At 54.3% G+C, this 14918-nt stretch overlaps 1 protein-coding gene across 1 annotated transcript in view; it reads right to left on the minus strand.

Annotated features, from left to right (window-relative positions):
- Positions 1-9656: 9656 nt before the first annotated feature.
- Positions 9657-14918, minus strand: part of ST3GAL1 (ST3 beta-galactoside alpha-2,3-sialyltransferase 1) — a 12364-nt gene continuing 7102 nt past the window's right edge. The window contains exons 3-6 of the mRNA XM_007448001.1: positions 14320-14499; positions 12974-13019; positions 11726-11845; positions 9657-9830 (exon numbers count right to left, since the gene is read on the minus strand). Coding sequence (XP_007448063.1) covers positions 9657-9830; positions 11726-11845; positions 12974-13019; positions 14320-14499 — 520 coding nt within the window. The remainder of the gene's footprint in view (positions 9831-11725; positions 11846-12973; positions 13020-14319; positions 14500-14918) is intronic.

A 14918-nucleotide genomic window follows, 5' to 3' on the forward strand; every position in this document is an offset into this window, starting at 1 on the left:
TAGGGAAATTGCCAAACCCATCAGACTCTGACACAGCAAGAAATACACGTCTGTCGTCTGTTCGAAGTCACTGGGGTTCTCAGGCTTATTTGTTGCTGCAGCACTAGGCTGTTGTATCCTGACTGATGGAGGCAGGTCTGCTCTTGAATCCTCTGATCCCTCATGGCGTATGTAGCCACAGGCAAGTAGCTAACAGTCTCTGAGCCTCAGATCTTCCGTGAAGGTGGTAGCACTACTGCATCCAAGGGGCTCTTGTGAGAACTGAATGAGAAAATGCATGATGAATGCCTGGTACAGAGAAAGAACTCAGAAAATGTGATGCTGCCATCTTTGCTTTCCATATACTTTTTCATTTAATACCCATTCTACAGATTAAGAAACCAAGTCCAAGAAATCAGGTTTACCCCATAGATTAGAAAGCTAATGAGTCACAGAGAAAGGGTGGGGAGTTTGAAGCTAGTGAAATTCTGAGGTCTGGAGGTACAGCAGGGGCCTGGGCCCAGCGACGCTGTGTGACAATGTGACACCACGTAAAGCTTTTCAGCCAGTCCTCATTTGCTTGGGGTTTTGACCTTTTCCAACTGCATCCAGACTTTTCCTCTTGACACAGTTCTCTTGGCTGAGTGACAAAGATCTCAATCTCCTTATCTGGAAGTGGTGGACTTGATAATAACCAAGTCTTTTTAAGTTCTGACCTGGGTGTGTGCGTTTTTTCAGGTGGTTTTCAAACCCTTTCTGTGCTGAAAATCCGGCTGAAGGTGATTCCATTGCACCCTCTGGCGGCCACTGTCTCTCGGTGTTCTGGTCAGGCTCTTAGCCAAGATCACAGAGAAAGTTGGGCGGCTCCCAGAGCAGGGCAACCACTCTGTGAGGGCTCATCTCCAAAGTGCTTCAGTTTGGAGCAAAGCAGACAGTCCCCTGTCCTCACACTCTTGTGGGGAACTCAGCACCTTGCTGTTGAAGTCCTGGCTCTACCCCTCCCACCCTGGCAAGTTACTTCATCTCCTGGAATCTCAGTTTCCTTGTTAAATTCTCCTCTAGAAGGAACAGTGCCTCTTGGCAGGATTGCTGCAGGATTAAATGAGATTAACGTAGGCAAAGTACTTAGCGTGTGAAAGGGAACTATCATCATTATTAATAATCTCCCACTTTTCCTGGTGTTACTGTTGTCCCCCCCATAAGACTGTGACCTTCTGATGGCACAGAACCTGTCTTGCCCAGCCCCCAGTGGCTCTCGGTACATATTTATCAAATGAAGTGTATGTGTACGTAACGTATGTTAGTTTCTCATACACTCCCATGAGACAGGCAAATCAGGAATCATCGTTCCTACTTTACAGAAAAGGCCCATGTCTGAATCCAGGTCTTTGACTCCCTGGACCTGTGTGTGCCTGTGATCCAGCCAAGCCTCCTTCTTGGGGGACTTACAAAGGAAAGGAATCTTCCAGCGATCCACAAATCTACACCACCTCTAGCTCCCTGTTTTGGATAAAGTTTCAGGAAAGCCAGTCCAAATGTTTTAAAATATGGACGGGAAGGAGTTCTCAGAACTGATCGGTCCCCATAGGAAGCTGAGCCTGGATATATGTGGATCTGAAGGTGCCCTCAGGGCACTCAACTTACCACAGTAATAGGTTATACGTAAGCACCCCTTCCCCACGGCTGGAGAAAGGATGTTCTGAATTGATAGCCATCAGGACCCTTTGCTGAGGCCTTCCACAAGCCAGGAAGTGTGCTGGGCATGTGGCATCCAGGGGATCCCTGGCCCTGAAAAGAGGGTGGTAGCTCATTGCCCTGTCTTGTGAGATGTGCCTGGAGGGTCCTGTGGACACGACTGCCACCCCAGCTTCTGGCCACTCACGTCCAGCTCTCAGCAGCAGTGTCCAGGTGAGGACCATGTCTCCCTTGGCCACACTGACGTTTCTGGACATCACACACGCCCACTCCCCAAACCTTCCTTTGCAGCATGTGCCATCTGGGTGCAACACTTGCCTTTCGCTGTCACTGGTACCCACCGTCTTGCTGCCTACTTTCCCTCATTCGCGGCAGACTGCAAATTGGGGATGTGAGTTTCTACCAGCTTGTGCCCTTGGCTGGCAGGCTTCCAGCCAGATCCACGGCCTCCTAGGTCCATAGCCTGACAAGGCCCAGATCTCTGATTCTAAATGGCTGGGGCCTTAGGGCCTCAAGCCCACCTTACTGTCCTGAGCTCTGGGGTCATGGCGAGATTGCTTCAGGAACCAGTCAAAATTAAATGCTAATTGTACTTTGGGTCAAGCTGAATTGGAGAGTGCAGCTTAGAAGTGGAGCAAAATATTCAATTCCCTTTTGCTTATCTCATCCAATTGAACGGACTTTTCTATCGCTGATTGCAGCAGCCAGGACAGCCTGAGCAGTGAGCCATGTGGAGATCCGGAGATGGGGGAGAGATTGGGGGAGGGACGTGCTTCCCAGAGCCCAGCTGGGATCTGGTTTTGCTGAGCTGCTTTCTCACTACGTATCTTCTTTTTTTTTCACTATGTATCTTCTTATAAGGGTACTAATCCCATTAAGGGGCCTCATCTAAACCTAATCATCTCCCAAAGGCCTCATTTCTAAATACCATCACCCTGGGGGTGAAGGCTTCAACATATGGATTTTGGAGACACAATTCAGTCCGTAGCAGTGGGACTGGAGTTGAGTGTAACCAGTCTCTGAATCCTTCCACATGACCACAGATAAAAGGTGTGGCAAGGTGCCTAGCATCTCTGAGAAGCAGGTTACCTGGAATTTGCTGATTCCATGAGGATCTGATGCTTCAGCTGAAGATGACCCAAGAGCTGTGACTCTGACATGTGGAAGGGGCATCGCCTTGCTCTTCGGGGCTCCAGAGTTCGGACAGACCCAGCGGTGGGCTTTGGGTGCGGGATGAGGGGGAGAGGGGAAAAATGCATCATCATCATCGTCCCACAGATGGATATTGATGAAGTGGGGCTGGCTCGTACCTGAGCCCCGGAGGTGTTTGGTGGCTGCTGACTCAGTGAACGAAGCAGAAGCGAAGGAGAAGCTGGCCCTTCCCCAGTGGGTACAGAGGGACCCACGAATCAGTGGCGGTGTTTCTTCTCAGGCCCTTAGAAGCACAGCATCCTGGACCTCACATGACCTCCTTGCTTAGGAAGGGACAGACCTTTGGTGACATGATTTTAGTGAATGCTGGTGTAAATAAACCACCTTCCAAAGGCATTTGGAGGACGGGGTGCCAGAGGGCCTGGGGACACCTCCACTTGGTGGGTGACACTCAGGCGGATGGGACAGGCACGCTCCGAGAGACCTACTCACTCACGCACAGGGGCCAAGTGACATCTGAGGCAGATCCCTAAACACAGCTGGACATGAAAAATGATGATGAAAAAGAAAGGAGAATGAGGGGGCGTATGTGGAAAACACTGAGGATCGTTGAATCTAACACCTGGGATCATATACGCTCTCCTTTCAATCTTTGTGTATGTGTAAAGATCCTTATGGTAGAAAGTAAAAACAAATTAGAAATTTTTTTTGGTTGTTTTTTTATCTATTTTTAAAAATTTAACTGACATTATTTTTTTAATTTTAAAATAATTTTTATGCAAGTTTTAAAGGTTGCTTTCCATTTACAGTTATTACACAATATTGTCTATATTCCCCGTGTTATACAATACACCCTTGAGTCTATCTTATACCCAGTAGTTTGTACCTCCTTCCTCCCACCCCGAGCCCTCCACAATGCTGCCCCCCATCCCAGCCCGTAACCACTGGTTTGTTCTCTATATCTGTGAGTCTGTTTCTTTTTTGTGACTAGTTTTTGTACATTTTAGATTCCACAGATAAGTGATATCATGCAGTATTTGTTTTTCTGTCTGACTTACTTCACTTAGAGTCATGCCCTCCAAATCCATCCATGTTATAGTAAATGACAAATTTTTTTTTTTTTTAAATCCCATTAGCTCTTCGTTGAACAATCAAGTGCGTGTGTGTGTCTGGAGCAGCCTGAGGGGTGTCGCTGGGTGTATTTCCCCAGGGTTCCCAAAACCAAATCCTGCGGGACCTGCGTTTGTGGGAAGGGTCGGGTGGCGCAGAGCAGGCTGGCGTTGGCTCGTCTCTGGCGGGTGCCTGAAGGGTCGCAAAGAAATGCCTTTAGATCCTCGGGGCTCCCTGTGGAGGGCCCTGGCTGATTCCTTTCCCTGCTGGGGGCTCCATGGAGTAAAGAGTTCCTGCCTGGCCGAGCTCATCCAGTGGGGCTGGGGTCCATGTGTCGGCACGTCGTGGCCACTTGTCCACATTGCAGCTCTAATGTGATACCAACTAGAAATACATTTGGGGTAAGATGGGTCTTTGATGGAGTGGAGGGTCAGGAAGCCTGTTAACCATTGATGAGAGAAGGTCCCAGGGATGGTATAACTCATTTAACCCTCAACGCCTGTTTATATGGGGAGTATTTCATCACCCCAACTTTATTCATAAGGAAATATGCACAGAGAGGTTAAATAACTCGCTCACACTCACACAGCGAATAAGTAGGAGCCCAGGCAGCCTGACTCCTAGGCGCCTGTGTTAATCTCTGCACCGTCCTGCCTCCGGGGGGGCTGCCTTCAGAAAGTCACCACAGACAAACTTCTCAAGTGACTCGGGAGGTGTCACCGCAGAGAACAGGGAGCCCCAGATCTGGAGACGGGAGGCTTGGCTTGAACCTTACCTCTGCCCTCAACTGCCTGCACCCATTCACCAGTTCTGCAGGGCTGCTGAGAGAGTTCAAGATCGTGCCTAGGGAGTCGTTGTGCAAACTGTAAAGTGCCATGCAAATCGGGAAGGAGTATTATTTACACCAACTTTACAGAGTCCTGGTAGTGGATTGTTGGATCTATTTTAAAAGTTGGGCAGTTTGTGCCACCTCTGGATCAGACTTGCATCCATTCATGGACGAGCCTTCTTTGGGAAGGATGGACACTAACTCTGCCCACATTGGCCTATTTCATTCAGCAAACGCTTGGAGCAGCGGGCTTGTGTCTCCACCAGCCTCCTACGATGCATCTATTCTTGATTTCACACTCCCTCTGCTGGCCCATAGAGTGGTCCCCATTGGACAGATGAGGCAGCTGAGGTTCAGAGAGGTTGGGCGACTTTACCACAGTCACACAGCAGGGAGAAGGCACGGTTGCATCTGAGGAGAGGCTGTCTCTCCATGTCCTGAACATCTGGGCACTTGGCTCAGGGCAGACACTAACAGAGGAGGCGTCTTTTTAGGACTGAAAACATCTCCTGAGTGGAAACCTCAAGAGATGGCACCAAAGCACAGCCCTCACAGAAAAGCGACAGACACACCCGAACAATAAAACAGTTCTTTTTTATTCACTTTGATTCGGATCATTGGAAATGTTCAACAATAAATTAAAATTAAAAAACAGAGCAGAGGCTGAGGAAGGCAGACTCTTGCCAAGTTCATTCAAAAAGCATCCAGATGAACAAACGCTTAGCTGCAAAACCTGCGAGTGAGGCAAGGGGGGGCAAAGAAAGCGGATTTTAAAACACCACCAACCAACCCAACAAGATTGCAAAGAGGAAAAAGTGCTCAGGAAACTTTGGCTTTGACATGAATTCAGTTAAGTGCTAACGTGATGGTGCACCCATGTCCATCCTACCGGGGCCCAGTGAGGGCTCCCAGGTTAAAGCTGATGAATGGACCAGGACGTTGGGCAGGAGGGCGACAATGGCAGTTCAGAAGCTGAGCAACGGGGTCAAGTTCAACACGAGTACGGACCTCTGATGGTGATGGTCTGGGAGGGAGACAGGAGGCCAGAGGCTGGCTGCTTGTAGGAAATGCAGTGCTTTGGGTAAGGACAGACTGTGTGATGCTGCTTTGCCTGGCCCGCTGTTCCTCCTACACCCTCTTCTTTTTTGTTTTTGCAGAGGTGTCGTGGACTGCCCCCCAGGAGGGCTCAAAACTTGTTAGCCCAGACTCCAGGAGAGGATGACCAGCCAGTGGCCTGAGGCCACGTCTGCTGCAAACCAGATGTCCACGATGGACACAGTGACATCCCCGAACTCTTTGGAGGAGCGAGGACAGTTGCCAGTCCCTGATGGCACGTGGCTGGAGTCCAGCCGTCTTTGGCTTCCCTGCAGAAAGCATTTCCGACCACAACCATCGGAGGGAGAGTGAGCTCTTTTCAGTTTTCCATTTTTCCTTTGGGTTCAGGCTGCCTTGAAGAGAACAGTTAAAGCAAACATCACAGTCCTAAATATTCTCTGTGATTCTATCCCACCTTTGATCCAGAGGCCCAGATTGCGTCGAGGTAGGATTGGCCTCTCGCTGGCCCTTCTGGCCACGGCAGAGCCTGGGATGCCATCAAGTCCCCGAACCCACCCCCACTCCCTGCGACAAAAATCGCCTGCCCCCCTTCTAACCTGGCTTCTCTCTTTTAGGTCCTATTTCCTTGTATCTGGCTCCTCCCACTAAGCCCAGCCCACATGGTTTGCTGGACGATGCCTGATGAAGCCAGGGTTTCAAAAGGCATCAATTCAGGAACTTTCTTCTCTTCCCCAGATTACTACAAACCAACCGTCCTTTCTTCCCCTCCAGGTGGGTGAGAGCAGGGGCTCCAGGGGTCGTGTGGCTGCAGGCATTGCTTTGCTCCGGCTGAGAAAGCAGCCTTTTCACTCCCTGGGGGAGTCAGATGTCTGGGATGTTGGTAACATCTTTCTCCCTCATCAGTTCCGCCTTTCGGCTTCAGCCTCAGCACTGGTTGTTGCAGTCTTTGTGCCCAGGGCTGGTCTCCAAGGAGCTCTCTGTCCGCGGAGTGGACAGAGCCCTGGGCTGGGATCCTGGAGCCCCGGGGAGCCCAACTGCGTATACTGTTCACGCAAGAACTTCCTCGTGTGGGTGCTTCTCGTCCTCCAGCCAATGGCCAAATCCCCGTGGGAAACACTCTTGTCTAGTTCTCAGCCACCTCTACCCCGGCATGGGCCCCGCTGGTTTAAGGCAATGGTGCGTTAATCCCGGCCACAGTGGCTGGCTGGATTCGGTTAGGTGGCCGTTGTTAAGCCACAGGATGATGTCTGCCCCAGCTCTGGGAAAGCATGATGCTATCTCCTCCACTGGAAGGACGGTGTGAGAAGGCCGAGGTTACAGCTTGCCTCGGGCCACCGTGGGCAGCCTGAGAACAAAGCCCGGCGGTGAGAGGCTTGTAGTCCGAAACCTACACCGACTACAGTTCTTTGAGGGGCTGGATGAGCCTGGCTGGGAAAGCCCACCTCTGGAGCCAAGAACACCCTATGTCGGCTCAAAATCTGTTTCACAGTTGGTTCACTTTTGCAATCACTTGCCTTCTCTGGCGTTGCTTTTCTCATCTGTAAAATGGGATCCAAGGGCTGAAAGGCATCTCACAGTGAACAGCCTGGTGGGAAGGAGAGGTGGAGTGGGGGCCAGACGGCCGACCCAGGTGGTGTGCAGCTCAGCTGTGGACACCTGTCTGCTCTGGGGACCTGACTCAGCACATCCAGGAAAGCTGAGTGCTCTCTCTGACCCCATCATCCTGAACAGACTTGGCTTTCAGGAGAAGGGGAGAGCGAGCTCAGGGGTCAGCCCACACCGCTCCCTGCGCCAGTGTCCATTTCTGCAAGGTTTGTCCCTGGGATTAATCAGCCGACCGGCACGTCTGCTGAATTCTTCGCGTCAAGTGAAGCTAGAGCTCCCATGAGCTCTAGCCTCTGAGGATTTATGTTTGGAATAATGACCTCACAGCAATTTACAAGCCTTTTATCAGTCAAGAGGGTCTTCAATTTTGCAGAATTTTAAAGCTGGAACAGGTTTTTGTTGGTTAGCTTTTAAAAAACACTTTCTGGATCCTGAATCTTTGAGAATCGAATAAAAACTGGAACCTCTCCCCTGGAAAATACTCATATACAGGGACTCAGGGGAAAAACAAATGTGGTGTGTGACTTCTAGTGTTGCTTGTGAATGCCCGTTGTCATCTGTGGTCCGTGATCTTCGTAATTCCTCCCTCCCCATTTGCAGAGGGAGAAAGTGAGGCTGGGGAGGGCAGGGCTTATCCAGAGGGCTGCAGGGAGCAGCGGAGGCAGCCTCCTGGCTTCCCAGACCAGGACACGGTCACAACTCCCCAAAATATCAGTGGCCTTTTAGGAAATGCTCTTGACAGAAAAAACGGGCTGGTTTTTTTTTTGTTTGTTTGCTTTGTTTTGATTAAATGTCAGCAACTGGAGCCAAAAATCACTGTCCTTTTACACCTGTGACTCTACTCCCCACCCGGCCCCAAGATAGTGCCGCTGGGTTTGGCGATTCCTAGCCTGAGACTCAATCTAAAGCCCGTAATGAGAAAGAAGAAAGGTAGGACTGGGAGAGAAGGAGGTACAGAGCATCCTACAAACCTACCGACCTGACACCCCAGGATCTGCCCACCAGCAAGCCCTCAAGCCCTAGACACCACGGTATCCCAAGTCTCAGGATTCCTACAAAACTGGCTTTGAGCGCCCACACCCCAGCTGCCAGCTGAAGCGAGAGCAATTGAGTCACAAAGTGCAGATGACGTCAGCTGAATTTTAAAAACAAAACAATAAATTATCAGGAAGCCTGACAAGGAAGAGCGAGCAGCTGGGACGTGAAGGATGAGGTATGACTTCTCCTCTCTGATGGTCACGTTCCTAGGATGACCCTGCAACCCCCAGGACACCACACAGGTGACGAGGAGGGATCTGGCCCAGAGTGTAGACCCCTGGGGGAAACTGCTAGCTGCTGGCGGCCTCCTGCACAGCTCTGGAAGGTTACGGGCACCAAATCCAGTAGTCTGTGAAAATAAGTCCCCATGGCTGACGGGCCTCTGGATGGAGCCGCATATCATCCGAGCTTTGTTCCAACTCAGACGCTGGCTCAGGGAACTAGAAAACTGTCCCGAGCTACAGAGTAAGGGGAGTTCACTGCTGCGGTCCCCTTTCCCAAGTCGGGGCTTTTGCCTCATTTCAGCCAAATGCATGCATCTCTCTCCCCAATACAAAGGCACAAAGAAGTCGTCAGATCTGCTCTCAGCCATCATGATAAACACAAAGATTGATTACTCAAGGGAACAGCGGCTTGGGAAGGAGACATCTGGATATTTAGAGTCTCTGAAGACCTTTGGGTGAGGAGCCCTCCTGGCCACCATAAATGAGCTTTGGGCAGAAAGGGGAGGCGTGGTGGTCCTACCATGTGAGGGAGGCCCCGCATGGCTGTCCTGGGGGGTCGCCCTCACCCAGGAACTTCGCAGCGAGAATCAGAGCGCTGGCCCCGGACCCCTCAGCAGAGCAGAGTCTCTGTGCATCCTCCCCAGGAGACCATCCTCTTCTTTAGAATGTGGGAATCTTCGACTGGACCTCCCCCCAGTCTCCCCACCTTCCCCAGCCCGGAACAGCAGCGAGAGGGGTCTCCCCACCCCAGAATGGTTCTGAGACTTGCTCTGCAGCCCTGGCAGGGCTCGGCAACCTTGCTGAGTAGATGCTGCCAAAAGTTGGGGTGCAAGAGGCTGCGAGGGGCACCTGGGCACACCCCTGAGGCCGGCCCTCCAAGTTCCCAGAGCACAATGGCTCCGGTGAGAAGTTGGGGCTGGATGTGGAGAGGTGCGCTCTGGTGCATCTGTCCTTAGCCCTTCACAGCGTCATCTTCCCTTAAAGATGCGGATTTTGTTGATGGATGCCAAGGTGGCCGTCACATTGGACTCAAAGTCCCCATCGTGTACCCCAGTCTTTCGAAAAGCCCCCGCCGACGGGTTGTTCTCCCAATAGTGGTGCCAGTTCCCTTTGCTGTCCGCCCCGAAGCCGTACAAGTCCACCTGCCGGGGCAAAGCACAGGTGAGAGCCAGACTGCAGGTGGACCCTCTGACAAAGAGAGCCTGTAGGTACCCCCAGCATCTGTAAACACCACTTCCAAGGATTCACAGAAACCCCTCTCCAGGAGCCTGGAACTCCCAGAGGCTTGGGGAAGCAAAGGCAAGTTGAGTAAAAGTCAAGTCCGATGCCAGAGCGCACAGTGGGAGGCCACTGCTTGTGGGTGGCCCTGTGGGTGCTGGGTCCACCTGTGGGGAGGCACAACCTCTTCTCCAAGGCTTGAGGAGCAGGGCTTCGAAGCCCAGCAGCCTGCCCCAAATCCCAGCTCTACCTCTTGCTGATACATCCTGCAAGTGCCAAATCACTTCTCTGAGCCTCACTTTCCTCATATGGAAAATGGGGCCACCAAGAGCGATGACCACAGTGAGGTGGGCGGTGGCTCCGACCCCTGCCTTCCCTTGGGCGAATACCCATCTGGTCCGGGGGTCCTCACTGTCCGGTGGGCGGGGCAGGGGGCGTGCTTCTTACGCATGACAAACTTTTACTGAGCACTTATTCTGTGCCAGGTGCTGCATTAAATCCGTCAGAGTTCAGGCGGATGCTGGCGCAACCAGGGATGCAGGAGTCAGGTCTCAGCCCCTGGCGCTCCTAAATTATAACAAGCACCAACCGGGCCCCCGTGGGGGACAGCGGCTAACGCCGGGGCTCCCTCAGCACCGAGGACGGAGGGGCAGGAGGCCGGCGAGGGCAGAGAGAGCTCTTTCGAGCAAGTGACACTTGAACTGGGTCTTGGAAAATGAGCAGAAGGTGACCAGGAAGGGACGGGAGGAGGGGATTCCAGGGAGAGGGAAAGCTATGTGGGCCGCAGCATGGCAGACGGCTTTCAGGGGCGGGGACCCACCAGGGGCAGGAGACAGCTCTGCGGCAGGTGCAGCCTTTTCCGAAAATGCCAGCAGGGACACGGGCCCACCCCAGAGCACGCGCTAAGGGACGGGAGGGGCATTTCTGAGGCAGAGGCCCACGGGCTCTTTGACCAGCCAGCTGGAGGTAGGGGCTTGGGGGGGGGATGAGAGGCAGGTATGGTTTCTGGGGTGAAGGGCAGGCGAAGATGGTGGCAGAACAACCGAGGCAGAGACGGTGGGTGGGCCTTGCTACCCCCTCGACCCCTCCTCTTGCGATGTCCACTGATGAGCCTGATGGGGCAAGGGCGGGGATGGGCTGTACGTGCCAAGAAGGGACAGCGGAGTGCCCTGCCTGAACCCAGGGCCAGGAAAGAAGCAGGGGGCACTGTGGTCCCCGTCCTGCTTCACTGTCCAGGGGCAGCAAGCACCCCAGATCACTGATGGAAACCCAGGCCCAGGCTGGCGGACGGCAAGGCGAATCCACGATTGGAGACGCACGGTTGGCAAAATCACTGATTCTCAACCTCGGTGAATAGTGGAACCCCTGGGTGCCGGGTTTCCAACCTCAGGAATTGTGGTGGAAGTGGGCTGGGCTGTGGCCTGGGGGCCGGAATTTAGCTCCACAGATGATTGTGATGAGCAACTGAGATCGAAACCACAACCCCAGACAGCTCCCCCGATTATAATATACTCCTGGGGGCAAGATATGCTTATTTTGCCCCCAGATCAGATCTGAGCTTCCACCTGCTGGGCCAGGCTCTGCCTTGGGACCTCACACACCAAGAGAACATGGCTACTCCCCAAATCCTCCCGTGCGGGAGACAGTGCAAAGCCTCACCGTAGAGACAGGATCGGGGCTTCTAGAAGAGACAGGCTATGCCGGGAGGTCTAGCCTGTCTGCAGGCGCTCTCGCCGCCCCTCTTGAGAACACAGAATGAGGAGCCCTCGGTCCCCGACCCCCTGGCGGGGGAAGGCAGGCATGGGGGAGGGGGTCCTACCTCATCACAGATGTGCAGTGAGAAGATGACCGAGAGGATGCCGGTGGACGGGTACCGCCCATGGCCCAGCAGCCAGCTGTCGAAGACGTACTTGATGAAGGCTGGGTGGTAAATCAGGATCTGCGGGAGGGGAGGACATGGTGAGCGGTCTGGAGAAGGAAACCAGGCATGTGTTAGGTGCCACACGCTATTGTAACCTCAGGGGACCCTGTTGTGACTGGAACTCATAACCCTGCACTCGGGGTCGGGGCGTTACGTTCTAGTGGAGAAGACGGACCGTGACCTAAATCACGGAGACACAGAGGATGATCGAAAAGCGTGATGAGACTCTACGGAAACAAACACAGCAGAGAAAGGAGATAAGGAACTGGGGTGAGAAGTCTTGCAGACAAGGTGACATCTGAATTACAATCAAATGCGGCCAAGGAGTGGGACATGAGGCTGCACGAGAAGGTTCCAGGGAAGAGCATGAGCTGGGGGCAGGGACACTCCTGTCACACTGCAGGAAGGCACTGAGCCACCCGTTCTGCCTCACATGGGCCTGAATGATCTCCAGTCCCTAAAAGGACCCCGCATGCCAGCTCTCCCTCTCCTCATGTTACAGATGAGGAAACCGAGGCTCAGAGAGGCTAAGTGACATGCTCAATGTCACGCAGCCACCATCGGGAAGACATCAGCTCCAGCCATACAGTGACTAGCTGTGTGTCTCTGGGCAAGTCACCTGACCTCTCTGAACCTGATCTCTCCATCTACACATGACAGTGTATGCGAAGGCCTGGTGTGGCGGACACTTCATTTTCTTCATCCCTCTGCCCTTTGCCCACGTCTTAGCCAACCCCATTCCAGGGCCCACTGGGGAAGATGCAGATATGGAGACAGGTGACGAGGTCTGGCTTTGAGATGCTCATGCTGTAGGGCAGTGGTTCTCGAACAGCACCAGCATCCCTGGGGGAATTGTAAAAACCCAGCGTTTCTGATTCAGCAGATCTGGGGTGGCCTGAGGATCTGCATTGGTGACAAGCTCCCGGGTGGTGCTGCAGGTCCAGGGTCCAGGCTTAGGGAACCTCTCCAGGGTTCGTCCCTCCACTCTCTAAGTGGAGGGCCACCACACCCACCAGCCCGGGGGCCCAGGGGCTCTCCGCCGCCAGACGCTGGCAGAGCGGGGAGATGGTGATCTCCGCCGTCCTCACGCAGAGCCTTGAAAGCGAGGCTGAGCTCAGAGGACAAGGCGCCTGAGTCTTGACTCACCTTATTCTTTTTCACCTTGATCTTCGTGGGGACAGGAACGTAGGTGCTGCGGGAGGACAAGGCAGGTGGTTAATGTGGGAGGGGGCTGGCGGCCTGGGCATCAGCTGGTAGGGGCAGCTGGAGACGCAGGTGGGGCAAGCGGGAAAGCACACTCATTTCCCAAGGGACCCCACCTCCTCATAGTGGCCCATTATGGACACCAGAGGGCGATCGTGGCTCATTCGAGGACCTGCTGCTGCATTATGCCGCCTTCTCCCAGAAAGTTTAAGACGGGGGATTGCTCCAAGCCGCGCACACAGCACAAGCAGCACGGAGCGGGGCCCACAACACCCATCCCCCGCTGCTGGGACGCTGGCTGATAGGCCCACAATGGCCCCCTTTTCATCTGCAAGATTTCACGTGCCCCCAAGATGACGGTATACGTGCCTGGCCACCTGGCCTCACGTTGCATCTACCTTGGGGACAAGTCACGTTCCAGCCTGTGGGACCAGGAAGGAGGGGCCGGCAGCGGAGCCCTGGCTGGTCCAGCTCCTCCCCTGGCTGCGCCCGCTTCCCTCACTGCCCTCCTCCTCCGAGCACAGCCCCCCGGTTTCCCGCACCCAAATCCCTCGGGCTTCCTAACCAGGCCTCAAACAAGGAGGCTTTTGGCCATCTGGGCACTAAGCCACTTCTCTTCAGGCAGGTGCGAGCCTGGCTCTGCGAAGGGGCCAAGCCTCCGGGTCTCCGGGGAGGCTGGAGGTCATAAGAAGGACTAGTGGGAATTCACTGAGACCCGTGCCAAGTGCCCGGAACAAATCAGAAGACGTGAGCTCCTCGGTGCTCAAGGCAGCCGCCGGAGCCGACGTGCTCCACGCCCGGTCTCCCTGCCCGCCCCCCAGCCCAGCCGGGGCCATTCTGACGGTTTGAGAAGCGGGGGTGGGCGGAGGCTCTCATCAACGGGGAGCACCCCAGAGGTGAGCACGGGGTCAGAGCTAACACGTGCTGTGTCCTTTCCAGCGGGGCTCCCTCTCCCGAGGGGTTTCCAGGGTGTCTGGGGAAGCAAAGCTGGGAGGTCTGTTCGGGGGGGCGGGAAGTCACAAGGAGGAGGAAGGCCGGAGCTCCGGGTGCATCGGGGTGATGGGAGGAGGGGTACCAAGAAGAGCCGGAGGGTCTGGAGGTGGCTGGGGGACTGGGGCTCTGCCCTCCACGGGGAGGCCTGGGGAGGGGAGGTGTTCCGGGGGAGGAACAGCACGAGCATGGCTGTAGGGGGTGGAACAGCATGGCGGGGGGCTCAGAGGCCCTCACACAGCAAGGAGCAGCAGCGGGACAAGCAGTGACCCTCATGCAGACGCCCCGAGGGGACTTACTGGGAGATGGTGCCTGTGGTGGTAGCGCTGACCACCCACTGCAGGTCGGTGGTCTTGAAGGGGACCAGGACCATGCTGACGTTCTCCGCCAGCTCCCGGAAGCTCTCGGGGTACACGAGGTGGTGGGTGGTCTTGCTGCCCACGTCGGCCTCAAACCCTGCCGTGGGGGCCTTGTTCATCCTGGGAGGGGGAGGGAGAGAGGACAGGCGTCACACTGGGACACCGATTCTGAGGGTCAGCTTCAGCTCCGTGAGGCTGTGCTGGGCCCCTTCCGCTGGGCCCCAACTTCCGCATCTGTAAAATGGGGGCAACTGCGGCACAACTCAGAGGCTTTTGCTACTTTTTTCTCATTTATGATCTCGAGTGAGCCTGACCATCGCCACCATCGATGGCCTACTCTGTCCTGGCCCAGTGACACACATCATTGACCCTTAATGATGACGGTGTCCAGTATGTACTTTATGGTCCTATTTTTATGGCCAAAGAAATCTGAGCGCAAAGAATTTATCCCAGGACCCAGTAACCCAGTAACCCAGAGGCAGCCTTGAACTCAGGGCCTGTCTGACCGTGAACCTGACTCTTTTCCCCTCACCATGGAA

The sequence above is a fragment of the Lipotes vexillifer genome, unplaced genomic scaffold (genome assembly GCF_000442215.2).
Source record: "Lipotes vexillifer unplaced genomic scaffold, Lipotes_vexillifer_v1.1 scaffold796, whole genome shotgun sequence".
Lineage (NCBI taxonomy): Eukaryota > Metazoa > Chordata > Mammalia > Artiodactyla > Lipotidae > Lipotes > Lipotes vexillifer.